Source organism: Ammospiza nelsoni, chromosome 17 (assembly GCF_027579445.1).
Source record: "Ammospiza nelsoni isolate bAmmNel1 chromosome 17, bAmmNel1.pri, whole genome shotgun sequence".
NCBI lineage: Eukaryota > Metazoa > Chordata > Aves > Passeriformes > Passerellidae > Ammospiza > Ammospiza nelsoni.
Genome location: NC_080649.1, coordinates 2,049,858 through 2,076,858, shown reverse-complemented (window position 1 = coordinate 2,076,858; position 27,001 = coordinate 2,049,858). Strand labels below are relative to the sequence as shown.

General features: G+C 44.0%; 1 protein-coding gene across 3 annotated transcripts in view; it reads left to right on the top strand.

The window, feature by feature from the left end:
• EPN2 (epsin 2) overlaps positions 1–27,001 on the top strand; it is a 43,217-nt gene that overhangs the window by 8,817 nt on the left and 7,399 nt on the right. For 2 of the 3 annotated variants that reach the window (XM_059484085.1, XM_059484086.1), the window contains exons 2-6: positions 10,046–10,819; positions 20,359–20,471; positions 22,573–22,665; positions 22,953–23,121; positions 26,135–26,308. In XM_059484085.1, the coding sequence (XP_059340068.1) occupies positions 10,225–10,819; positions 20,359–20,471; positions 22,573–22,665; positions 22,953–23,121; positions 26,135–26,308 (1,144 nt within the window). In that variant the 5' untranslated portion in view covers positions 10,046–10,224. Of the gene's footprint in view, positions 1–7,315; positions 7,336–10,045; positions 10,820–20,358; positions 20,472–22,572; positions 22,666–22,952; positions 23,122–26,134; positions 26,309–27,001 lie in introns of those variants that run through there. The other variant, XM_059484087.1, reaches the window with a different exon arrangement.

Genomic DNA, 27,001 nt, shown 5'->3' with positions numbered 1-27,001 from the left:
CATGTGTGAGTGTATGTTCTGGGTTAAGGCAGCAGAGTGCTGAGACCTCACTTGGCTGTGCTTGCTCTGGAAGGGCTACCTTAACAAACCCTAATTATTCTGGGGTTAATTAGAGACACCATTAGAGCTGAGAGTGTAAACACAAGGAAAGGACTTGGAGAGAAGGAAAAGTGCAGAGCCCACCAGCCTTGGCATCCCTGGGCAGGGCAATGCAGGCAGGGTCCTTCCCAATGTACATTTAAGGATAATTTTGTTTATGTCATTAAGGCTGATTTATTTTTTTTCAAGAATAAATTCCTTTTCCTTTGTTGTGAGAGCAGTAACTTAATACTGTTGTTCTCCAGCCACAGGTATGGGCTTTCTTTTGGCAGCTGAACTTCCATGTTACTTGCTAATTATTTTCTTTTAAGACTGGCTGATTTTGGGAGCTTTTTAGCTTTTCTTATGCTTAGAACTTTTGCTGTTGGGGAAACTTCTTGACACAAAAATAAAATCAGAGTTCAGTGTGGTGTGGAGGGGATTTTGTTGGGTTTTTTTTTCTTTGCAAATTAAATACTCAATTTAAGGCTTAACATATTTGCACTGTACATTAAAAAGCAGGGAAAAACAAAATCTTTGTATCATTTCTAGAAAGAAAGAGCCCTGAAAGCTCCTTGCAAGGGAGGACATGGAGGGTTTGATGCTCTGGGAATCCTGGTGTGGAGAGGCACCAGCAGCCCCATGCAGAGGGACACCAGAGCTGAGGGAGATCTCAATAAATTAATTTTTCCTTCTTCAGGGAGGGGAGGGTTGGGTGAGCCCTTCCTGCTGCAGATGTAGTTACCAAATGATTCAGCACAGTGCCCACGGATTGGAGCAATATTGATGAATTCATTACTGCTCCCTGATGGATGTTAATGGGCCAGAATTTCTTCTGTGCATTTGGACTAGGTGGAAAGCTCTTGAAAAAAAAAAAAAAAAAGAGAAAATGGAGTGGGTGAGTTTTTAAGCCACTTTTGTGTTCTGCTTTAAATGGGAATGTTTTTAATGACTTGCATGAAAACAATGGTCAAAACAAGAATCACCAGGCAGCTCTGGGAGGGACAGGGAGGAGCAGAGCTACAGCAGGGATTTCTTGCATTTTATTCAACATATCCCAAGCCACAATCACTGCTTTGGAAACAGAGGTGGGTATTGCCTTTTCCATGTGGGTTCCTTAGGAGATATCTGGAATCCCAAGGCCATGGTCCAGCTGCTCCTTGCAGGGTATCAGAGCTGAGGGGTAGGAGATGTTCTCAGCAGAGCTGACTGGAAGAAAATGACCTTTAATGAAGGAACAGGCACAGATGCTTTTGAGTAACAAGTCTTTGTCATCCTCTTTGAAACGAACAAGCTGCCTCCCACTCAAATCATTTTCCGTCTAAATATCCAGAACAGATAAAAGAGTAGGTAGAGTTTTACTGCTGGAGGATGGATTCAGAAAACTTGAGGAATTGTTATGCTGACAGCTGAAAATTTCTGTATATCTGCATAGGAGAATGTGGGATTCACTGGCATTTTCAAACCGGTTTATTTGTTCTTAATTCCACAAAAATCAACCAAATCATAATGCAATAATAACAAATATTTTATTTATTACAACAAGGATGACTCTTGTTTTGGGCATGAATGAAGGAATTGGAAAGTTTGAACCAGTAAAATGAGGCAAAATCCTTATGTCAAATGTGCTCATATTTAAAAAAAAAATCTTTAAGTGATTCACTTCCATCAAAGCTGAACTTAAAAGTACAGCTCAGAATCAGGAACTGGGGCACCACAGAAGTTGACCAAAGAGAATTATTTTTATATTATTCATTATTCTTGAGTTCTGTTTCCTGGGAGCCAGAATCCAGTGTAGATCCAGGCTGCTGGTGGCACAGCTGGGACCTCTGCTCTGGAATTGCCCCTGCCAGGGGGAGGTGCTGGACACGTTAGACAGGTCTGAGAGGAAGAGGGAGAGAGGGGGGTTGGTTTGGGAGGGATTTTGGAAACTGTGGTGTGTGCAGTATGAAAAGATAGGAGGGAGATATGGAGCAGTCAGAGGAAAGCTGAACATTTGGTGTTGCAGGACAGAGCTAAAACTGGGGTGGGAAAAGGGCAGGGTAAGATTTTGTGAAGTTTGGTAATTTGGAGAGTGAAAAACCGAATTTCCTCCTGGAGTGTGGAATTGCTTTGTCCCTAGGCAGGAAAAGGAGATTTCCCAGAACCCCAGCCTGCAGTCCTTGCACATTCACCAAGTCCCAAAGCTGAACCATCAACTCCACCTCCAGTTTGAGCTCCCCAAGAGCAGCTTGGCCCTGTGAGCTGTAACTGGAGGCTGCTGGTGAAATGCCTGGTGCTCCCCTTGTTTGGGGTGTTCTTTGGAGTAATTGGAGTGCCCTTGGCATTAATGGGTCGGGTGGTGTGGTGTGTGATAGCCCCAGCCCTGCCTGCCCCGTGTTGTGTGTGGGGTCAGGCACTGGGGCTGTTCCTGCTGTGGGGCAGGGTGGAGAGGCAGGAGCTGGGGAATCCCATCCTCACCTCTCCTCTGAGCAGCAGATCCTGCTCTGGAACCCTGGCCTTGGGCCAGAACCTTCCTGCAGGGAGGGTTTTGGGATGAGTTTCCTACTTTGCAGTCTCACAGCAATTTATTCCCAGAATCCCACAATGGTTTGGGTTGGAAGGGACCTTAAAGCCCATGCAGTGCCACCCCTGCCATGGCAGGGACACCTTCCCCTGTCCCAGGCTGCTCCAGGCCCCATCCAGCCTGGCCTTGGGCACTGCCAGGGATCCGGGAGCAGCCCCAGCTTCTCTGGGAGCCTCCCCACCCTCCCAGGGAAGGATTTTCACCTTAACTCATGGGCAGACAGCTCATGGACCTGAATTTCTGAGGTTTAAAGCAATCTGACGTTTGCTCTGATAGCTGAATTAAGACATTGTGGTGACTTTTCAAGATGATTGTGCAAAATCTGGTGGCTGTGAGGGAAGGCACTTGTAATTTTATGCCGTGAATGGACATTGATGAATGTAAGTAGGATATTAAATCAATCTCTGTTTTCTTTGCAGGCTTGTAGTTTGTGCTGGCAGGAAGCACACTTAATTAAAATGGAAAAAATAGTGTTTGGATGTATGGACAGGTATTTCTTGGCATCTTGTACTTCTTGAACAATCCTTTTCCTTAGAAATCTATATCATAAAATAAAAGTATTAATCCTTCAGCTTCTGCCAGTAGTAACATGGAGAGTTGAAGTGTTTTTCCCCCCTAATCTTTGTCATGGTGAGCATTTGCCTCTGGCCTAGTGAGTGTATTAATGTGGTTTCATGTCTGGTGTGTGTAGGAGGATGGGAGAAACTGCACTTGGTGATGTTTGCTTCATGTTAATAAAAGTGCAAAATCAATTTCGTTAATGAAATCATCAGGTAATTTTAAGTAGCAGGTATCTTCCCAAAATACATCCCCAAAATGTGGAGTCTGAGACATGAGCACACATTTAGGTGAACACGAATTTTAAATATTGCAGTTCTGTAGGAAAACACTGGGGATTAAAGAAGGAAGCTGACATTTATATTTTTTGCAGTTCTTCCTGAGTTCAGGCTGATTTCAGCAGGTGCCTGTCGCCCCATAACAGCCTAAGTGACAAGGCTGGACTTTTCTAATTAGTAATAGATTCTGAGGCACATCCTCTGGCAAGAGTATTGGGTATCCTCTTTCCTTCCAAAAGGAAAATGTGAAAGGAGAGAAGCTCCTTCTGCCCTTAATTGAGTTGAAAATACAATTCAGGTATATTGGGTAAGCTGAATTTATTTCAGGTTGACAAGACACACATTGGGTGGTCTCTCTTTTTTTTTTTCTACTCAATTTGTGAGAAAACAGATGAAATGCTTTCCTTGAAGCAGGTAATCCCCAGAGAACAAATTCCTTTAGGGAGTTTGGGGAGGGATTTTCACTGCCCTGTTGGATTAATTTGCATTTGGCATTTCTGCTTCAGTGTGTAATGGCCTGACCTCACCCTGGTGTGTAATTCTGCAATATTCTGATATTCACTGCACACCTGCTGCATGCAGAATAAACTGAGATGTGCCCATGTCAGACAGTGCCCTTTTCCTGACCCAGAGATGGGGTAACTGAGAGGTGTTTTAAAAACTTTTATTCCATTTTCAGTCTCATGAAAAGGGTGAGACAATACAGATGTTGTAATTCACACCATCACAATCAGAAGTTAACTGTTTCCTAATTACAATACATTATATTGTATTTTAATGACAATATAAGAGTTTCTTGGTCTATCAGCTTTAGCCACCCATGCTGTAGATGCCTTAAAGCCAATAATCTAAAACCACCCCTTGTGGGTCCATCTTTCATTTTTCTATTTCTCCCAAGTATTTAGTCTTAAATATAGTCTTAGTATTCTGCAGTCTTTTAGTGTTATCTTATCATAGAAAACCAATCAGCCAATTTAGATTGATCAATAACCTCTTAAACAAAAAAAAAAAATTAAATATTCTTTAAAAATTAATAAGTGAACAAATACAAAAAAAGCACATCAAGCCTACAAACATGCAGGTGGCACTGTGGGTGACACCTGACCTGGCTGGAGAAGGAGGAATGTGTTATTTTTAAAGAGCTGTTGTCAAAGCTTGTAATCCTAAAATTAGCTCCCGGTGCGGGTCGGATTTGGGTCGTGGTGCTGATCTGCAGGTCTGGCAGAGCTGTCCCCTGTCCCAGCCCTTCAGGGCACATTTACTGCCCTGCTGGCCATGATTCCAGCTGCAAGGGCCGGGGGGCTGGGGGTGACAAAACCCCACAAAGGACTGGGGAGCTGGGGGGACAAAACCCCACAAAGGACTGGGGAGCTGGGGGGACAAAACCCCACAAGGGACAGGGGAGCTGAGGGTGACAAAACCCCAAAAGTGCCAACAGAGCTGGGGGTGACAAAACCCCACAAAGGACAGGGGAGCTGAGGGTGACAAAACCCCACAAAGGACAGGGGAGCTGAGGGGACAAAACCCCACAAAGGACAGGGGAGCTGAGGGTGACAAAACCCCACAAGTGCCAACAGAGCTGGGGGGACAAAGCCCCACAAGGGCCGGGGGAGCTGGGGTGACAAAACCCCAAAAAGGCTGGTGGAACTGGGGGTGACAAAACCCCACAAAGGCCAGGGTAGCTGGGGGTGACAAAACCCCACAAAGGCTGGTGGAACTGGGGGTGACAAAACCCCACAAAGGCCAGGGGAGCTGTGAGGACAAAGCCCCTCAAAGGCCAGGGGAGCTGGGGGGACAAAACCCCAAAAAAGCCAGGGGTTCTGGGGTGACAAAGGCCCAGCAGCTGTGGTTGGCAGGTCCCAAAAGGACGTGGCCAGGTGGTGCTGCTGTGTGAGGCAGGTCAGAGATTTGCTCCTCACCCCCCTTCCCATCCACTCTGAGAAATGAGCTCCCCATGGAGCTCAAATCCTGGGAATTTAAGGAGACCAGGAGCAACAAAAGGTGCTGTGGGGAAAACAGAACCAGATTTGTGTCTGTAAATCTCTTTTAGAGCTAAAAGTCTGCTCAAGCTGGAGCTGCTTTCCCTCAGTGAGGCTGAGACAGGACTGGAAAACCAGCGCAGAATCAAACCTTGGCACTCATGAATATGCATAAATTTGAAGGAGAATTATCTTTCAGCATTAACTCTTTAAATAAAGAAATAATTTGGCCACCTGCTGTCTGTGAAAGCTGACCTTGTTCTCTCATTTGTAAAAGGGAGTGGAAAGCTTCCAAAACTTTGAATTTTGAACCATTTCCTCTCCTGAAGACAAGCATTTAAGCTGTGAAAAATGGAGCTGAAACCTTTCATCTGGAGTTAACCCTGTTCTCCAAACCCTTTGCCAATCTGTATTTGTAACTCGTTTCCTAAATAATTTTGAAGCTTGAGGAAGGGCATTGATGGGAATTTCAGGCTCTTCATTTTGCTGTTTTATTCCCATGAATTGCTGTTTTCTCTGCTGTAGAACAGCAAGAGAGAGCTAATAAGTGTTCTGCTTGTTGGCTTTTCTGGGCAGTGCCAAGTGTCTTCTCTCTTCTCAGTGGCCACGATGCACAGTTGCCCCTTTTCCTGTTTGGTTTTGGGATTGCAGTTGAATATTCTATCCCAGGCAGGGCAATGGTACCCTCTGGTCATCCAGTTGTTCTCTGAGAATAATTTATGAAGAAAGAAAAAAAAAAATCAGAGAATTAGTAAAGTTGGAAAATCTGTCTAGCAGTGTGGATTTAGTAGGAGGAAAATGGCTTTTTTCTGCATTATATTCCTGATTTTTATATGAAGGTTTGTGCTTGGGTTTTTTCTGATTTCTGAGCTGGTTGTGGAAAATGAGAGTTCCTACAACACAGTGGGTTTGGATTTAGACACACAATGAGCTATCCCAGAAAAAGCAGGATGTGAATTTAGTGTCAGGCAATGGGAATCCTTTTTCTTTGCCATAGATAGGAGCTGACTTCTTGTTGGGGTTGGGGTTGTGTGTGCAGGTGTGGTGTTGGTGTCTGTCTGTCAGATTCCTCCCTCAGCACCTGGCAGAGCCTGCTCCTCTGCAGATGGGCAGGAATTCCCTGATTGATCCTGGATTCAGGTCCCTGAGCATCTCCTGCCTCTGCCACGGCAGCCTGGTGCAGGGAGAGCAGATCTCTGTGTGTTCCCCCGAGAGGGGAGGCAGCAGGGCTGGGATGTTTTTATGCAGATACAGATCACAGACTGACTGAGCTAATAGCTATTTTCCAAACCTCCCTTCTCATGCATGTGACTTACAGTAAATGTCTAATCTAAGGATATATGTTGTCTGTAATACTGTTAATTAAAATTTTATGCAAATGTCTGCTGAACTCCTGATGTTCAGTGTTAATTTCCACGCTCGATATTAAAAGCTTTTCATACATTTCCTGTGCATGCTTAGCTGGGCTGTGCAGATATTTACCTTCAGGCTGATACAAAGGGCATTTTATCAGTGCAGACAAATCCTGGTTGGAGTTTTGCATTCCAGAGGTGTGAATGGATTCTGCTGAAAGCCTGTCTATAGGTGGATTTGTGGGGCTGTTTGCTTTGAACTGACTTTATGAAGGACTTTGTGGCTTGGCCTTGGTTCTGTGTTAGTCTCAGCAAGTTAAAGATGTTTCCTCATGCAGATTTCATGCACTGAGCTCCATCTCTTGTGAGAGAGATGAGAATGAGAGGCAAGAACTCCTTCTGTCTGCACATTGTGTGTAGGAGAGCACCAGGAGAATTAATTATTTGTGTGATGGAGCTGCTGGAATAGGGAGAAGGGCAAGGGGTGTTACCCTCCAGTTTGGTGTTCCCTCCTGCTAACACAGGTAAGCTTCACCCTCTTGTTTGCACATCAGATACCTCAAAATCAGAGAAAATGGCTTGTAGGCACCACGAGCAAAAATGAGGAAGGCTCCCCAAGACTGAACTGTTTAATTTTCACAGAAATCTGCTCAAGCCTTTTTCCTGCTAACCAGGAACAGCTTTAATCAACTGGTCTCACTTTCTGCTTTCTTTGCAACTCTGCTGTTAAAAATGCAAACTCACATTTTTGCTGAAGTTGCAAGCACATTGTGCTTCCTTGTGGTTTGTTGTGAGAAGTTAATTCACTGAAAAAAAAGAAATCTAAACTTTCTGGGTAAGAATTTGTTAGAATGTGTTAGAAACTCTCCCTCTTTTATGCAGTTGGGATGTTTGGCTTTTTGATCTGTTTAATGATAAAAGAAGTTGTTGTGGTGCTGCAAGATTTGGAATAATTTGGGAGAAAGCTTCCATTGTGTGGTGAGGGAGCAGAGTGGGTAAAGCAGGGACCAAACCAGAGCTCTTGGGTCAGTGCCAGTGCCAGGGCAGGACCATGAACGTTGGCACAGCTGCACTGGTGAGGGGAGCAGCAGCTCCAGCGCCTCCCCATCCTGTCACCCATCCCCTGGGTGTTATCATGAGGTTTAGAATAAGTTGGTTTTTATGGGCTTTGAGTAGAGCAAGATGAAAACGTGTCCATCAAGAAAAGGAAAAAACAAACCTTAATATTTCTCTCATGGAAGGCCTTGGTTTTCAGGACTGAAGATATGAAAGTGAAGAATCCCTCAGTGTTGATGGATTGATGGGTTTTGAGTCTATTACAGAACAACAAGTGAAATATTGAATTTCCTGGAAGTGTGTAAATTGCTGGTTTCCCTTTAGCCAATGTGTTCCCTCCTGTGTTTGCTCTGGGATTGTTTTTCCAAAGTGCTCCTCCAGACTCAGAAAAGCTTCCAAAGGAGTTCTTCCTTTGGTTTCTTCTCCAAAACCAAGTGCTGCTTTCCTAGTGGGCTGTAATGGGAGGGAATGAAGGCTCTTTGCTCTGTTTTTTAGACCTTGACTGCTTTGGGTTGCATTTAATCAGCTCCAGAAGTGATCCAGGGTTGGGTTGTTCTTACTTGCAAAGCTTAAGAAACTTGGAGTATTTTCCTGTGCTGTTGTGAAAAATTGGCTGGATTTGGTGCAAGAGAGAGAAAGGGGAAGCAGTTGTGTTGTGAGGGTGGTTAATTCTTCAGGGATTTTTACATGTGAAGTATTAAAATGATTTTTCCAAAAGCCTGTGAAGTTGTAAAGTAAGAAACTTGTCTATGATTGAGGAGATACACACAGGTGAGGAGACACTTGCTCCTGCAGTGTACTTGTAAAAAGAGTTTGGGGAGGCCTCTCATCCCTGGCCTTGAAAGAAATAAAACTTTCATAAGGCAGGAATGTTCATAGATTTGCAGTGGGTTAAAGGACAGGAAATGGGGTTAGGAGTAGATGTTGGTTCTCACAGGGAAGGGCTCTCCCAGCCAAGTGTCCTGCCAGAGATCAGTGCTCTTGCAAATATTCCCTTCAGCAGATTGGCCTGGAATAATAAGATGGCTAAATTGAAGCAAATTAGTCAAATTTGAATGTAATCTTGAATTGAAAGGAATGATGAAAGATTGAGACCTGCTGAGGGATAAAGTGGCAGGTGAAATGAATGCTCAGGGAGAAGAGCTGTGTGTATCCCAAGAAATGGGAGTTTAATCTGTGCATGGAAATGGCACTGTAGCAATTTGGAGAATTACAACAATGTCAGGTTTGAAATCTGTGCTCTCATTGTCCCCAGTGTCTCTGGTTGGTTCTTGGGGTGTTTGGAGGAACATTAAAGGACATCTGGATGGGCATCTCTGTGGACGTGGCCAGCTCAGTTCAGAGTCCCTGCTCAGTGTTTGTGCTCTCAGGGCTGCTCTGTGTTCATGGAATGGCCAATCTGCCAGTTTGCTCCAGTAATTTATTCCACAGCTTAATAGGCTTCTGTTTACTTGCAACAGTGACCTTAACTCCAGAACTGACCCAGCTTTCCAGCTCCACAGCTTGTCCTTGCCTTTTCTTGCCAGTCATTTTGCCTTCACAATTCCATTTTCTTAGAATTAAAAATTCTTCAATGCTGTGTGAAAGACACAGAGCAGAAAGTGTGGATCTGCCGAGTGTTGTTAAATAAACAAAGTAAATGTATTTGGGAACAAAAAAATTCCTTCTGATCTACTCGTTGTGAAAGGTCACCTTGAATTGGAGTGTGTTGGGCCACAGGATCTCTGTCCTGAGACTGAAAGGGATTTAAACTTACCCAGGGTTGCAGAAATGGCTTGGTTGAATTTTTGGAAATTTGCTTGTTCTGTTTGGGTGCAGATTCCTGCTGAACATGGAATTCCTCATGTGGTTTCACCTCAGCTCTGTAATTTAAAGTTCTAGGTAGGCTTTACATTGGAAAATGAATCTCCAGGTTGGACTTTGTTTCTGGTTTGCTTTTCAGATTTTCCCTTTGTATCAGCGTGATTGTCTTCATGCTTTTGTTTTGCTCAGCACTTCAGGTTTTTAATCTTCAACGCTTAATGTGACTCGTGAGGAGAACAAGTTGTTTTCAAAATCAGAAGAAGTTCGAGGAGGAAAAAATTAATCTAGGAAAATTTCTCCCGAGTGTGTGTGGCTTTCTGGCTGTGCAGAACAATCAGAGCCAACTAACCTGCTCTGTTTTCTTTCCTCGCTCAGGTCATGATTTTCATTTTCTCGTGTCATTCTCTTGAGGAGAGGAAATGATTGTAGTGGAACGTGTCACAAGCGCGCCACTGCTCCGGAGCCTTTGCTGTTCAGAAACGTTCCTGGGAGAGCAAATTTAGCCCTTTGCTGTTTGTGTTGTGGGATCTGTCTTGGGAAAAAGGGAAATAAAAATGACGACTTCGTCTATCCGACGGCAGATGAAGAACATTGTGAACAATTACTCAGAGGCCGAAATAAAAGTTCGGGAAGCGACCTCAAATGACCCCTGGGGTCCTTCCAGTTCCTTAATGACTGAAATAGCAGATCTGACCTACAATGTTGTGGCCTTCTCTGAAATTATGAGCATGATCTGGAAACGACTCAATGACCACGGCAAGAACTGGCGACACGTCTACAAGGCCCTGACTCTCTTAGATTACCTGATTAAAACTGGCTCTGAGAGGGTGGCCCAGCAGTGTAAAGAGAATATTTTTGCTATCCAGACGTTGAAAGATTTCCAGTACATCGATCGAGATGGGAAGGACCAGGGCATCAACGTGAGGGAGAAGTCCAAGCAGCTGGTGTCCCTTCTGAAGGACGACGAGCGCCTCAAGACAGAGAGGGCCCAAGCCCTGAAGACCAAAGAAAGGATGGCTCAGGTGGCCACTGGGGTGGGCAGCAACCAGATCACCTTTGGCCGAGGCTCCAGCCAGCCCAACCTGTCCACCAGCTACTCAGAGCAGGAGTATGGGAAGTCTGGAGGGTCCCCAGCATCCTACCATGGCTGTAAGTACAGCAAACTCACCCCAGATCCCCTTCTTTGGAGGGCTGCTCCCGGGGGTGGGAGGAGTGAGTGAGTGAGTGGTGCCTGTGGGAGGGTGCAGTGCTGCCTGCCAGGGGTCTGGGCTCCCTCTGGACCTGCTCTGTGCTGTTGATGTCTCTGCAGATGCCTGGGTAAGTGTTTGCTTTGGACAGGACGTGTGCAGTGATGGGAATCGATTTGAAAAGCCCTTGTTTACTGTCAGTTCCGAAGGTAGCAGTGCCAGGCTGCTCGTGTGAACCTGTTCCAGTGTTTGCTGTGATGGGGACGGTGTGAAGGGCATTTGCTGTTTGCTTCTGGTTTTAAAAGGAGTGCTTGAGATGTATTCTTTTTGGTCAGGATGGAATCATAGGATGGTTTGGGTTGGGAGGGAATTTGAAGCTGATCTCATTCCACCCCCCTGCCATGCTCAGGGACACTTTCCACTATCCCAGGTTGCTCCAAACCCTGTCCAGCCTGGTCTTGGATTAAGAATAAATAAGAAATACAAAGTATTTCCTGAATAATTTTGCTACTTTATGTTGCTCCTGTTATACTTTGCTGTTTAAATTTCCTTTATTGCTTACTCAGCAGTTCTTGGAGGAGGAATGCTTTAAGTCTGTATTTAAATATTTAAATTTCCCATATTTGGGGTGTGTGAGTGTTTGTCCTAAATACTAAATACTATACTTCATTCTTAAAAAATGAATCCAGTGATGTGGGAAGAGCAAATTCTTTCCACCAGTGCTTGGTGGGACTCCCTGCCATGTCAGGAGGAGGCCTGATCTGGCACTAAATCCTCCTTAATGTAAGTAATGATCTGATGAAAGCTGCTTTGGCTGCAATGTCAGTGGTTGTGGTCTAATTCTGAAGGGAAATCTTTTCTTTAAATGAATGTTGAGAGTGTGTGGAGGGCTCTGACTGAGCCAGGGGGCAGCAACCATTGAGCACCAGCTTTAGGAATCTGAAGTTTGTCATGTTCTGTGTCCCAAAGTGCTTCTTTAATCATAAATCCATGAGTGGGGTCAGCCCTGCTGCCATTTGCAGGAGGAGATAGCAGAAAATCAAACTAGGATGGAGAAAATCTCTGTTTGAAGCTCTGGAGACAGGCAGAAAAAAAATACTTCCAAAAGGAAATTTTTTTTAACATAGAGGGTACAAAAAATGTGAGTGAAGGTACAAAAAATGTGAGTGAAGGTACAAAAATTGTGAGTGAAGGTTTCCACCTATGAGAATCTTTGATCTTGGCTTTTAATTAGCAGAAGGATAACAAACATCCTAATTTTTCTGTAATAATATTTTTTTATATTTATATAGTTTTTCTATAATAACCATGCTTGAAAATTGTGAATTTTTAAAGAAAAACTCGTATATTGTTACCTCAACGATAACAACATTTTTCTTTTCGAATGCATAAATTATTGTTGACTACAACAAAAATTCTTAATTTAGAAATAGCTTGAAATATTGATATTGGGCTGAAATAAGTGCCTGAGTTTTGCTGAGCGCACTTTGGCTTTCACAGAATTATTGCTCCACCAGTCCCAGCTTTAATTAAAGCCTGGAACTATTGTTTGGAATCCTGAATGCTCCCAAGGATTCTCCAGCAGGGCTGAGCCGTGCAGGGCGTGTTCCTCAGTTGTTCCTGGGCTGCTGTAGGAATTTGGAGGGGAGCAGGAGTTTGGCTGTTGCTCACCCCTCCAAGGGTGGGTTTCCTGCTCCCTGTGTGTGTCCTGTGGCAGGATTGCTTTGGAGGTGAAGATTCCTTAAGCTTTTTTCTTCCTTCCTCACCCCCTAAGAAGCTTTAGAAATCTCAGGGCTTTTTCTCCCCCCGCTTCAGTTCCAGCTCTCCTGGACTCTTTTTTTCACTGTGGATCAGCAGAAATGCAGGTGGCTCTCAGGTTGTCTGTTTAGAGTTTTAAATGTGTTTTTTGTCTGGTTTAATTGAGTGGAGCAAAGCAAACCAGCACCTTCCAGAACAGCTGTGCTAAGTCCCTCTGATACTGGGGAACTGGGAAGAGCTTTATGCCAGGAAACGAGGAAGGAGTTTCATTAAAACCCAGACATTTAATCTGTTACATAAATGTAGGGTTATTCCTGAGCCTGCTAAATTTGATGGAAGATATGCTTTTCATTATTTAAAGTGAAAGAGATTGTATCCACCGTGTGTTCTTTTTTTAAAAATAATTATATTTAAATTTAAATAAATATATATTAAATATAAATAAAAATTAAAAATAAATTTTAGAAAGAAATAAATATTTAAATTATATATATTTTTATTATTAATACCCTTCTTTTGTGCTGAAAATCTGGATTCAGAAAAAAAATCTGTAAAAGGAATGAAGTTCTGCTTCACTCCTGGGAAACAGTCCCCTCAGAACATCCCTGAGATGCTGTTGCTGCTCTGTATATCCTGGCAAAATTCTCTTTCATTCCTCTGAGCCTTTGAAGAAGAGATCAGAGACTTTTAGATTTGCCATCTACAGCAGAGATTTGCCTCTTCAGAATGTCCAGCCACCCTCTTTGCTGAATGCCCAGCCCTGCTTAGCAGGCAAATGGAAATAAAGTTTGGGAGAGTGGCAGAACCCTTTTGGCAGCACCACCCCGGGAAATGTTTCATCCCTCAGTGGATATTGGGTTATAAAATCTCATTTTTAGTGCTTTCTTGCAGAAACAAGAGCTGAGAGTTTGGTGGTTCCTGCAGGACAGCCCCCCTGTAACTCCCATGGATGCTGGGGTGGATGTGAGGGAGCTCTGTCCCCTCTTTCAGGGACTAAAATGCAGTTTTGGTTAAATCAGTGAAGCCTTTTTGGGTCAGTTTGTTGGGAATTGAATCAGCTGCTCTGAACTCTGCTCCAACTCCTCCTCCTCTCCAGCTTCCCAACCTGGGCAGGTTTGCATGGGGACAATTGGATTTTTGCTGGATGTTGTCCACAAGGGGTTTTCTTAGAGAATTGCTGGTTTTTGTGTCCCAGATTCATCCTTTGTTGCAAAATAAAAGCAGTATTGATACCCTGTGTAGGGAGAGGGAATTCAAGATGGAAAAGGATCTCTGGACTGATATCCAATCATCCCTCACTGCTGCAGGCAAATAAGGGGATTTTTCCCTGTTTTCTTGTGAATATTTTCATTTCATCTCTAAAAATCCTTTAGAAACTGTGCAAAATGAAATGGTGCAACTTGATGGTTTTTAATAAAATCCTTCCCTCCAAAGCTTTGCCTTAATGACTTTGTTGGCCCTGAAGTTCTCTGTGCTTGGATAATTCCAGGAGCACATTATGGCATGTGAATTGGAAAAGTTTTTTTTCTACCCAGTCTCATAACCTGAAAATGGAAGCCATGAGAGATACTCAAAAACAAAAAGCAGAAATAAAGCTCCTCCCAACCTCCATCTTGTCAGCAATTTCTGACATACTGGGAGCAATTGGTTTTATCTTCCAGCTTTATACCAGGGACAATCACTGCTCAGATTAGGAGCTGCTAAATATTCCATGACAAAATGTATAATTTTTATTTATTTTGGAAAGTGTGTCAATTCTGTAGAGTTGCATTAAATCAGGTTTTATTTCACCTTAAGGAAATATTCTTGTGTAGTGCTGAAACCAGACTTAGTGGGGAAAGGAAGGGATATAAAGGATAGATAGATATTAAAAGATAGATATTAAAAATCTTTTGGAGCAATAGTCCCTCACTCCTAATCTGCCTCTGGGTCTGAATAATTGGGTTTTTGCCTGACATTTGTCACCCAGTTTCAAAAACTTCAGCCTCATGTTCCTGGCCTTGTTTCATCTCCAGCTGCCAGTGACCACTTAAATAGGATTCTGGATTTATGGCTGCACAGGGAAAAGTAGGATGTTCTTAATTTAGACATCTTAAGCCTGAGCTGGGGTGCTGCTGGTGGTGTTCTAAAACCAAGTTTACTAAGGCCATGCTTTTTAGGAGTTCCAATCCTGTTGTGCCCAAGCTGGGATGTGCAGGTGTTGTTTTGGGTTGTGCTCACATCCTTCCCTTTATCCCTGTGCTCCAGGAGGGGATGAGATAATGGGATGGAGTCCATGGGATGGGAGGGATGGATGCTCTGATTTCAGTGTCACAAACCCCAATTTCAGTGACACAAACCCTGATTTCAGTGACACAAACCCCAATTTCAGTGACAAACCCAATTTCAGTGACAAACCCAATTTCAGTGACACAAACCCTCATTTCAGTGACAAACCCAATTTCAGTGACACAAACCCTCATTTCAGTGACACAAACCCTCATTTCAGTGATAAACCAAATTTCAGTGACACAAACCCTGTTTTGAGTGGCACAAACCCTGATTTCAGTGACACAAACCCCGATTTCAGTGACAAACCCAATTTCAGTGACACAAACCCTGATTTCAGTGACAAACCCAATTTCAGTGACACAAACCCTGATTTCAGTGACAAACCCAATTTCAGTGACACAAACCCTGATTTCAGTGACAAACCCAATTTCAGTGACACAAACCCCGATTTCAGTGACAAACCCAATTTCAGTGACACAAACCCCGATTTCAGTGACACAAACCCCGATTTCAGTGACACAAACCCCAATTTCAGTGACACAAACCCCAGTTTCAGTGACACAAACTCCAATTTCAGTGACAAAAACCCCAGTTTCAGTGACACAGCTAGGCGTGACCTGATCTCAGCAGCACTGCCTGTGGTGGGCTCAGCTCATCTCACTGTGCTCAGAACCTGCTGGAGAGAGGAGATGCTGAAAAACGCACTGGGAAGGGCTTTTATGGATCTTGGGAAATGCCAGGTCTTTAACCTGAACCTGGCAAAATTCTGGGAGCAATTTTCTGTAGCTAAATTAATGAGTTTAATATTTGCAGTGATTATTCACGTTAAGTTGACTCGTTGTTTAAAACCAGTTTTGTGAAGCCTCAGCAAGTTTGTGTTCACTCATCTGTTTCTGTTTTGTCTCCCCTTTTGCTTGGAGTAGAAAATAATTCAGAGGAATTGCTGGTTTGGCTTTGACACAATAGGAAATTTATGAAATGCAGAATGGTTTGAGTTGGAAGGGACCTTGAAGCTCATCTTGTCCCAGCCCCCTGCTATGGGACACTTTCCACTGTCCCAGGTTGCTCCAGCCTTGAACATTGCAGGGATGTGGCAGCCACAGCTTCTCTGGGCAGCCTGTTCCATTCAGAACACTCCTGTTTTTAAAGGGCTTGCTTTTTATTTAATAATTATTTCTTTAATAATCTGTTCTGCATCTCTGCAGGTTGGAACACGTCCCTGCTCTTCCATCTTAGCCAGGGAATATAGGGGATATCACCCAGCAATGAATCTGGCTGAGCAGTGTGGAGAATTGCTGCAGTTTGAGGTGTTGAAGGAATGTGGCAGACTCCTGTCAGATGTCATTTGACAGCTTGATTAAATCCTCTCATCATACATTTATTTTTCTGGTGCTGAGAGTGAAGGTGGGAGGTGCCACTGGTGCATGCAGACTTTGTAGTGACACTGAATTATCCAACTGTGCCCATTCACACAGGCTGGCATCACCTGAGAGGAAAATACTCCCAACAAAACAAACCTGAAGGATTTGTTGGGTGTTAAATGAATTTCAGCAGCTCTCAGTGTGCTCAGTGCAGTCAGAATCCTGCAGGAGAGCTGAGCAGCTCCACCTTGTCACAATCATCAGTGTTATCAGCTCTCTTCTTGTACCTGAAAGATTCCTTCAGTCCCAGGGGAAAGGTGGATTACACAATTCCTTCTAGATTAAACAGCTTGTACTTGCCTTTCCGTCATTTGCCTTTTTTAAATTATCCCATTTGATTTGAGTGCTTGTTCACTGGCAGACTGACAGATGGGATCTCTGCTGCTTCCCAAGTGAATTGCTGTTGGCTTCTGAGTTCTTACCTTGATATTATTTCAGTTTTTGAAGTCAGTTTTGGTTTTGCCCACCTTTGAGGAAGCAGCTTTTCATTCTGAGAGATGAATTCTGGTCTTCAGAATTCCACCTGCAAATTAGAAAGCCTGAGACTAAAGAAAAATCCCAGAAATTACAAAACCAGCCCCAAAACCCAAGCACAGGATCCTGAATGAAAATACAGTCTAATTTTTATTATCAATGCAGGCTCTGCTCTCTGTGTCCTGTATTTCACTTTAACTCAGCCAGATCTATAACCAGCTACAGAGGCCTTTTAATAGAGCCAAAATATAGGAAATTATCAATAGCTGTGTCTGGGAGCTGGCCCAGCCTGGCCAGGCACAGATGGTGCAGCAGAATCCTGCTTTAGTGATTAACTGAGCCTCCAGATGATTTCCTTGAGCAGCCAGCCCTGTGCTCCCTGCAGGAACAGATCCCACAAATGCTCCTGGAGGGACTGGGATCCCCAAATTTTTGGGGTTTAGGGTTTAGCAGGTCAGAATTGATCTATTGAGTCCCATCTTACATAAACATGTGAGTTAGCTGTCATGTGCTGGGGATGAGGGATGCTTTGTGTGCCACCATCCTGCTCCTGAGGCTGTCACCTTTCTGCTGCATCCTGGGGATTCTGACCTTGCAGCAGGATGAGGCCCATGTGGAATTTAGGAATTTAGGAATCTTAGCTAAAACTTGTCAGGTTACTCCCAAGAATGGTGTTTTGAATTTCCTTTAATCCTTTTCAAAAAGAAAAGTGCTGGCAACTCTTTAATGTGGATGGTTTTATAACACTTACATGGAAAACAGCAACATTCCTATCGTTTGTTTTTTTATTGAGGCCCAAGGAAGAACTTCAAATGGACATTTTCCCCTTTTATTTTAAGTGAAAAGGAGCTGGAAATACCTTTCAGAGTTAATGAAAGCAAGGAGAATGGATTGCTGGAAAGCCTAGAAGTGGGAAGGAATGACCTCTGTGAGTGTGAGCCCCTGGTGTCCATGTGGGGATCCCAGAACTGCTGTTTTTGGGATCTCTGGGAGCTCATGGAGCTGCCAGAGCCAAGCCAGCCCTCCCAGCCTGGCTGGGAGTGCAGGGCCAGGGAAAGGCTTGGAGTGAGGTACAATCCCTGATTTTACAGCTTTTCCAGGCAGGAATCACTGGGCAGTGAGCTCAGCAATCCTTTGTGTGGAAATGGGAGGAAGAGCAGTGGAATCCCATTTTGCATAATTTCAATTCCAATGTCACTGCCATCAGGCTCTTGGTTGTTGTGGAATTCAGGGATGGAAAGCTGGGATGCAGGAAATGCAGGAAATGCCATTTCCCCCCCACAGTTCAAAGCCCAGCAGAGCAGAAGGTTCCTCCCTGCTCCTGCTCCAGGTGCCATCTGTTCTCAGGTGACTCTGCTGCTGTCCCATGTGTCCCAGGCTCTGTTTTTAAACCAGTTAGGACTCTTTCCTCCTCTAATCCCTGCTGCAAAACTGCTCCTCTCCATCTGCATCTCAGATCCATTCATGGCCACTTTATACCATGAATTCTTTCCCCTTTATCTGAAATAGTTTTTCTCTGTCGGAGGTTTTTAACAACCATAAACTGCTCCATCTTCTTCTGGCAAAGATAAATAGAAAACATTCTCTGGACCCCAAAGGGAAGTGTTTCCACCTCCATCCTGGTTTAAAATCATCCATTTTGGATTAGAATGATTAGAATTAGTGCTAATTTATCACCTGTATTAGGTGAGTGGCTGGGAATTATCACATGCTTTAATCATAATATTTTTAATGTAATATATTGGAGAGCCTGGCAGTGACTGTTGGAGCAGTAAGTACTCATCAGCCAGGCTAAATTTAATTGTTTTGTATGAGAAAGTGTGAAAGAGTAATAGAATTGAGCTATGAGTAGCATCTTAATTGAAGCAAGGTTGGCTTGAGAGCCTCAGGATCAGCACAGGGTGGAAGAATCATTGTGGTGATAAATTAGTTTATGTCTTTAGAAGCAGATGTGGGAGGGCACCTCGGGGTGGGGTGGGAAGGAGGAAAGGTCATTCCTTGTTTATGGAGAGTTCTCTTCCTTCTGGCCTGCTGGATGAGAAAGTTCCATTTGTTTTGTGGTGTCATTTTGGCCTGAAACTTCAGGAGAGGCAGACAAGACTGGGAAATGTTGGGAGAATTAAAGTGATGAAAAAGTGGTTTTCAAACCAAATCTTGCAATCTCATTTCCACATGCCCAGCTGACCTGGTAGGAAGAAACTTGATTTCTTGGAGCTTGACACACTAGTTTGAAACATTCAATTAAATGTATTAAATGTCAATATATGTTTTGCCAAACTAATCATCAGTCCAGCCACTAAATACAAACTGCCTTGCCAAAGTGAGGTAGAATTTCTGTGTGAATGGTTTGGATGCTAAGGAATTGTCTGAGAGAGAGTGAGCACAAAATTGTTCAATTACTGTTCAGTGCTAAACCTGCTAGTGGTGTAGGATGGGAATTTCACATGCTCCTGGAGTGAAAACAGCACTAAAAGATGGTTTGTGTGTTGAGAAATTGCATCTTTTAGCTCTCAAGGTTGACTGTTCATTGAAGAGGAGGGGAGGAGATACCCCAAAAAACCCCAACCAACCCCAGAAACCAATCAAGACCCCCAACCCACTCCCCAAACTCTTCTTTAGCAGAGAATGATCCTGTATTTGTGTAAATTTGGAGTCTGAATAGCTGGTTTGTTTATCCCCAAGCCTGCTCAGCAGTTAAGAATAGTTCTTTATCTTCCCATTAAGACTGTATTATTTTACAGAAAAGTGGGGTGGTATCCAGTTTTACCCTGATATTGGCCCACTCCCAGCAGATCCTTCCTGACACTGCAAGATGGAAGAAATACTCACAAATGTTTCCTTCAACAATGAATTTTTAAATCAGGAACTCTGATACACTCCAGCATGAGCTGGGGGGTACTTCTTATAAAAAAACTTGGATTTTCCAAGGAATATTTAAGGAATATTTTTCCCTTAAAGCAACTAAACTGCCATGCAGAGCTAAATTATCATCCTCACCCTTGGCAGAAGATTCAGCTCTGCAAACTGGGGGGGGCTTTTGACAGCAAACATGGGGTGCAGGAGCAGAGTGTGCCAGCATTTCCTGTAGTTTGCTGGGCTGAATGTGCTGAGCCCCATCTCCTGCACGATCCTGTGCCCATCTCTGCAGTTTGCTGTGCTGAATCTGTGCCCCATCTCTGCAGTTTGCTGTGCTGAATCTGTGCCCCATTTCTGCAGTTTGCTGTGCTGAATCTGTGCCCCATTTCTGCAGTTTGCTGTGCTGAATCTGTGCCCATCTCTGCAGTTTGCTGGGCTGAATCTGTGCCCGTCTCTGCAGTTTGCTGGGCTGAATCTGTGCCCCATCTCTGCAGTTTGCTGGGTGGAATCTGTGCCCCATTTCTGCAGTTTGCTGGGCTGAATCTGTGCCCCATTTCTGCAGTTTGCTGGGCGGAATTTGTGCCCCATCTCTGCACTTTGCTGTCCCCCATCTCTGCAGTTTGCTGTGCTGAATGTGTGCCCCATCTCTGCACTTTGCTGTCCCCCATCTCTGCAGTTTGCTGTGCTGACCGTGCCGGGTTTTGGCTTTGTGTCCCCACAGCGACATCCCCGCGGGTGTCCTCGGAGCTGGAGCAGGCGCGGCCGCAGACGAGCGGCGAGGAGGAGCTGCAGCTGCAGCTGGCGCTGGCCATGAGCCGGGAGGTGGCGGAGCAGGTCTGTGCCCGTGTAGGTTTTCCAAAGTGTCCGTGCTTGGAGAGCTCACTGTGCAACCTGGTTTGGTTGGTTGGACTTGATTTTATCTTATTTTTATTTTATTTTATTTAAAAAATTATTTTATTTTTAAAAAATTGTTTTGTTTTGTTTATTTTATCTTCTTTTCTTTTAATTTCATTTTTTATTATTTTATTTATATTATTTTTTATTTTTATTTTATTTATTTTATTTTGTTTAATCCTATTTTTATTTAATTTTATTTTACTTTCTCTTATTTTTATCTTATTTTGTTTTTTATTTTATTTTATTTCCCTTTCCTTTTTTCCTTTCCCTTTCCTTTCCTTTTTTCCTTTCCCCTTTCCTTTCCCCTTTCCTTTCCCCTTTCCTTTCCCCTTTCCTTTCCCCTTTCCTTTCCCCTTTCCTTTCCCCTTTCCTTTCCCCTTTCCTTTCCCCTTTCCTTTCCCCTTTCCTTTCCCCTTTCCTTTCCCCTTTCCTTTCCCCTTTCCTTTCCCCTTTCCTTTTTCCTTTCCTTTCCTTTCCTTTCCTTTCCTTTCCTTTCCTTTCCTTTCCTTTCTTTCCTTTCCTTTCCTTTCCTTTCCTTTCCTTTCCTTTCCTTTCCTTTCCTTTCCTTTCCTTTCCTTTCCTTTCCTTTCCTTTCCTTTCCTTTCCTTTCCTTTCCTTTCCTTTCCTTTCCTTTCCTATTTAATTTCATTTATTTTATCTTATTTTATTTATGGCAGCTTGGCTTTGTTCCAGGTAGAATCTTGTGTGTGGGTTGGTTTCTTTTTTATTATTATTATTCTTAAAATCTCTTTTTAAAGTAACTTCAGCCTCCGAGCTGTTGAGACTAGTGGATGATGACAGTCACTTTGAGAGAAGACTTTGTGTGGGAGGATGTTAATCATCACATTACTGAAGATGTTTTCAGTTAGGAGGAGCTGAAAGCATGACTGGTCCTGAAATCTTCATTAATGTCAGTGAATTCTGATTCCAGTGGAATTTGGAACAGTCTGTTCGTTTGGTGGGAGTTCTGGAACAGGAGGGTGACCTGACATAAAGTACCAGAATATATTTTAAAAATTGCTTTAAAGAAATTGACTCCTGATCTATCACCTGAGTTATGTTACTGTGCTAATTCCTAGCAGCTTCATTCTGAATTTGGAGTAAATTTGGATAAAATGACTACATTTTAATACATAACAAAGTCAAATCTCAGCTCTGAGTGAAAATTCAACTCAGCCATGTTGGGTGCCTGTAATATTTTAGAGGATTCCTGTAACAATTTAGTTTACAGCTGTATGGTAAGCTTGAGTGCTTGGAAGGGGAAACTGTCACCCAGTAAACTTTGTCATTATTGAGCAATAAAGGGAACTAAAATATAAATCAGAATTAAGCACTTGAAGTAGCTTCAGAAATGACAAGCTGGGGATTAGTCAACTTCTGAGAGACATGATGCAAGCAGAGTTATTTAAAGGAGTTGAATGTGGCATAAACATTGTAGTTACAGACGTTTAAACCTTCAAATTACACCTGGACTTGGCAAGACTCAATTCCCTTGGTGCATCTTGCACCAGCATGGAAGGAAGTGAACAAAAGGCAAGGGAAATTCCAGTTTAGTTCTCTGGAACCCTCAGTGGTGATCTGAATGCTGAAAAACCGTCATGCCAATTTAAAAACGGCTTGTTCACCTAAAGTTCTGTGGTGTTTCTAACAGAATTTTGGAAAGAATGGAACAACACCAGGGTAAATTTAAAAATGGCTTGTTCACTTGAAGTTCTGTGGTGTTTCTAACAGAATTTTGGAAAGAATGGAACAACACCAGGGTAAATTTAAAAATGGCTTGTTCACTTGAAGTTCTGTGGTGTTTCTAACAGAATTTTGGAAAGAATGGAACAGCACCAGGGTAAATCCCAACCAGCAATGGCCCCAGCAGGGTCGGGGTGCTCCCGAGGCATGAACCCCAGGAGAGCTCCTGTTCCTGGTGTGTGCTGAGTGGAAATGCAGCCTGTGGAGCAGAGGGGCAGGGCTGGAGCCCTGCAGGGAGCAGCAGCAGCTCAGAGCAGCTCGTGCTCGGTGTCACCAGTGTTGGTTTCCTTTGCAGGAGGAGCGCCTCAGACGCGGGGACGATCTGAGATTACAGATGGCTCTGGAGGAGAGTCGCAGAGACACAATTAAAATTCCCAAAAAGAAGGAGGTAGTGCCTTGGCCTAAGAAATTCCCTGTTATGCTGCCAAAAGCTGAATGACAGTAACACAAACTTAGCTTAATACTGAGCTCTTTTGTGCTTCTGGGTTTGCTTTGTTGTGTAGCTTAAAGCTTCTTCCGTGTGGGTTAAATTTGGAGCTAGTCATTGCAGGCGTGTAAAAGGAAAAATAATAATAATAATGCTAATAATAATAATAATTGCTTCTTCACTCTCGTGGGTTTGTACCTCAGCCTGGCAAGGCTCTTGTGTAAAGCTCAGCTTCTTCCTGCCCTCAGCACACCACCCTGCTGGACCTGATGGATGCCCTGCCCTCCTCGGCACCGGCCCCGGCCAAGAGCGAGCCCTGGGGCCCTCCTGCTGCTGCTGCTGCTGCTGCCAACCAGACAGATCCCTGGGGAGGATCCACAGCTGCAGCCCCTGCCTCCGACCCCTGGCAATCATTTGGTAAGAGCAAACTGCCAGGAGCACTGGGATCTCAATGCTTTTAACCTTGCATTTCAAAGTTCCTCAGTGTGGTACTCGTGTATGAGTCCATTTTCATTCATTTCACTAAATTCCTCATTTCCAAGCAGGCACCAATGGCAGTTGGTTTTCTTTTTTAAGCAGTTGGGTTTTGTGTGTGCAGTTTGAATCCTGAGGAAGAAGAGAGTGGCACTTCTGTTGTCTTTACAAAACCAACTTGTCCAGCTCATGTCTCACTGCTGGTTGTGTCCAGTGCCATGGGTTTAAACTGTTCCCAGAATTTAATCTGATATTTAGGCAAGCTTAGGAAAGCCATCAGTCTGAATTGTCATGTCCTTAGCTGCTCCTAGAGAATTGTAATGTGTTTGTGTATGGTCAGAATCAAAAGGATTAAATTACTTAAATAAAGATTTTTATAGCAGACAAAAAATTCAGGTTGCCATTTAAAGTACTTAGTGTTCCATAGGATTTCAGTGCTAAATCCATGGAATATTGCTGAAGGGAAAGGTGCAGTGTTTCACATTTTAAAGAGCAACTAAGCCAAATTTTTGTGTGGTGTTTTGGTTTTTTGTGTGTTTGTTGCTGCCTGTGTGGTGGGCTGATGTCTGGGTCAGCCACAGCCTGTCCAAGGAGTTCCTCCTTTGATAAGAAAGTGGATGGTTTCTCACAGTGTAACACTTGGAACTGGAGCTGGATCTATTTTTTGGTTGGGATTTTTGACTTTTTTAAAGGGCAGGGTGTTTCTGTGCAAATCTTGATGAAGCTTTTCCATGAAGATTGACAGCTTTGTTCTGTCAGTTCTGCTTTGGGCTGGTGGTTCTACAACCTCTGCTCTAAAATGCTTCAGAGGGATTTGCCATCCACATTAGATTGCAAACCACCATCAGATTCCTGATGAAAAATGGAAGTTTAATGATGAAATGCTTTGTTTGGGGATTTTTCTCTTGCTCATGATGGCATTAAAGGCACCTACAAATCTCCTGGGCCAACTGCCAGGCCATCATTCCAAGTGTCACCTGGTTTATTTGGTGATAGGAACTGAGAAAAAGCTCAGATTTTGGGCCCTGAGGCCATTCAGTTTATTTTTCCATGGCTTAAAGCAACCAGAATCCACTTTCCTCAAATGTGCAGCCTGATGTGTCACCCTGTGACAGGATTTTCCTTGTACCAGTTCCAGCTGTAGCATCTCCTCAGTGCTTCCAGCTTTCTTTCACCACAGCACAATCCCTGCTTCCACCCTGCTGGATTCTCCCAGGAATAGTCTCAAGGATGCCAGTTTGTGAATTTGCTGGTAAAAAATGACTCATGAATCTGCATTTCCCAAATCCTGCCAGTGCTGTGCTGTTCCACTGGAGCTGATGGAAGCTCCAGGAAGGGATTTTCCTGAGTGCTGTCATTCTGAGTGCTCCTTTTAGGGAAGAAAGGACATTTTGGGAAGCTGCTGGTGATGGGAAATGCTGTCATTAGTGTGGCACTGCTCCTAGCTCAGCACTGGGGATAGATAAAGGAGATGGGAGTACTGGGGTGGGAATTATGGGGCTTCCTTGGAGAGTTTTGGCATTTCCTGCTCTAGAGCTGTAGTAACCACGTGGCTGCTGATGAAACAAAACCCAAAATTCCAGCTGGAATTTGTGCCACTGTGTGCAGCATTTCTGATTTACAGGAATATTGGGATGCCAGGGGGTGTTGAATGGAGTTTTAAAAGCTAAAATAATTTTCAGTTGTAATTTGAAAGCTGCAGGATATTGAAGGTCAGAGTTGTTGCATGTAGGTGATTCTGTCCCGCTCTCTTGGGTTATAAAATCCTTGTTTGGGAATCAAACCTTTGGTGATTGAATTTGTAGGAGTGAAGAGTTGTCAGCATCTTCCAGTAAAAATGAGAACCCTGAGCATACAGACATTGGGTTAAAAATAATAAAGGGGCATCAGTGGGAAGCTTAGATGTGTGTCAGGAGTGCTTAGAAATGGGAATAAAAAAGCACAGCAGGCTCAGGGGAGCTGATTATATCTTTATAAAATAGCAGTGGGTTAAAAGGCTTGGAAAACATTCCCTCTGAATCTTACAGCTTCCTTTGTCCAAGGGTTAATGTTGTGTATGTCACACCTTTTACCTTTGGGCTTTTTATAAACTCACTTTCCCCTGAGCTCATAAATAGACCCTGTGATTTAGGTCACCTCCAGCCAGGGACTGTCACTTGTGGTGGCAATGTCACCAACAAAGGCAAGTTTATTTCCTGGTTGGAGCTGCAGGTATTTGGATCCAGAGAGGGGAATTGTTTATTCCTCTGCCTTGCCCAGAATTTCCCGGTGCTGTTGTTGGTCAGAGTGTGACAAATGCTGGGAGTGGCTGGTGCTGAGCTGCTCCCATTAATGATCAGTGTTAACTGGGAGGAGGAAAGGCTCCTGGGAAGGGTCAGTCACCAGGAAAGGCTTTGGGAGGGTCAGTTCCAAGGAAAGGCTCCTGGAGAGGTCAGTGACCCAGGAAAGGCTCCTGGGATGGGTCAATCATCCAGGAAAGGCTCCTGGAGAGGTCAGTGACCCAGGAAAGGCTTTGGGAGGGGTCAATCACCAAGGAAAGGCTTTGGGGAGGGGTCAGTCCCAAGGAAAGGCTCCTGGAGGGGTCAGTCTCCAAGGAAAGGCTCCTGGAGGGGTCAGTCCCAAGGAAAGGCTCCTGGAGGGGTTAGTGTCCAAGGAAAGGCTCCTGGAGGGGTCAGTCCCAAGGAAAGGCTTTGGGGAGGGGTCAGTCCCAAGGAAAGGCTCCTGGGAGGGGTCAGTCTCCAAGGAAAGGCTCCTGGAGGGGTCAATCTCCAAGGAAAGGCTCCTGGAGGGGTCAGTCTCCAAGGAAAGGCTCCTGGGAGGCGTCAGTGTCCAAGGAAAGGCTCCTGGAGGGGTCAATCTCAATCTCCAAGGAAAGGCTCCTGGGAAGGGTCAGAATCCAAGAAAAGCTTTCCAAGGGAAGCTGCCCTCACTTCTCTCCTGCTGATCCTTCTTGCAGGTGCCAAACCAGCTGCTTCTGTTGACCCTTGGGCAGCACCAGCAGGATCCACAGCTCAGCCTCTGGCCAAAAATGTGGACCCTTGGGCTCCTGCTCAGCCATCTTCTACTGCAGCAAAATCTTCTGTGGATCCCTGGGGATCAGCACCTGCAAACAAACCTCTCTCTACTTCTGGTGAGCAATGTTCTCATTCCATATCCATCTCATTTGAGTAATGAGGAGAAGTCCAAATGGTTTTCTTGCATTGTGTGGTTCAAAGAAGTTGGACAATTGGCAGAATTTATCTTCAAAATAAAAGGGACTCGTAATAACCAGCAGGAAAAAGAAATTTCAGTGTGATTATTCAGACTTGCAGCTCTGAATTCAAGGTGCTGCTTCCTGCTCTGTCCCTTCTATGTCTCCTCATGGTATTTGTGGCTGCCTGCTGAGCACTTGGGACTGCTGCTGCTCTTGGGTTTTATCTTTAATTAGACAAGGACTTAATTTTTGGCAATGAATGATACTCTAATTTCACCTTTCCTCATGATAAATAGCTCTGCAGATGTAGATTGACAGGTTGAGCAGCTCGAGGAGACTTTTAGAGGTGCAAACGAAGGTTTGTTCCTTCAGACTGAGGGTGTGAAACCCTCCCTGAGCCCTGCTAAAGATGCAGAAGGTGCTGCTGTAATTGTCTTTCCATGCTCTGTAACTAATACAGCCTTGATGAGTGTTAATACCTGGCACTTTCATATTGGCACCGTGGCTAAAAGCATCCAAAATGCATTTTCTGCTCATCATTCATCCCAGAATACAACAGACAGAGGAATCTGAGTGCTGCAAAAACTTCTCTAAGCAGCTTTTCCCTGGACAAAGGGCGAAAACTGAAAT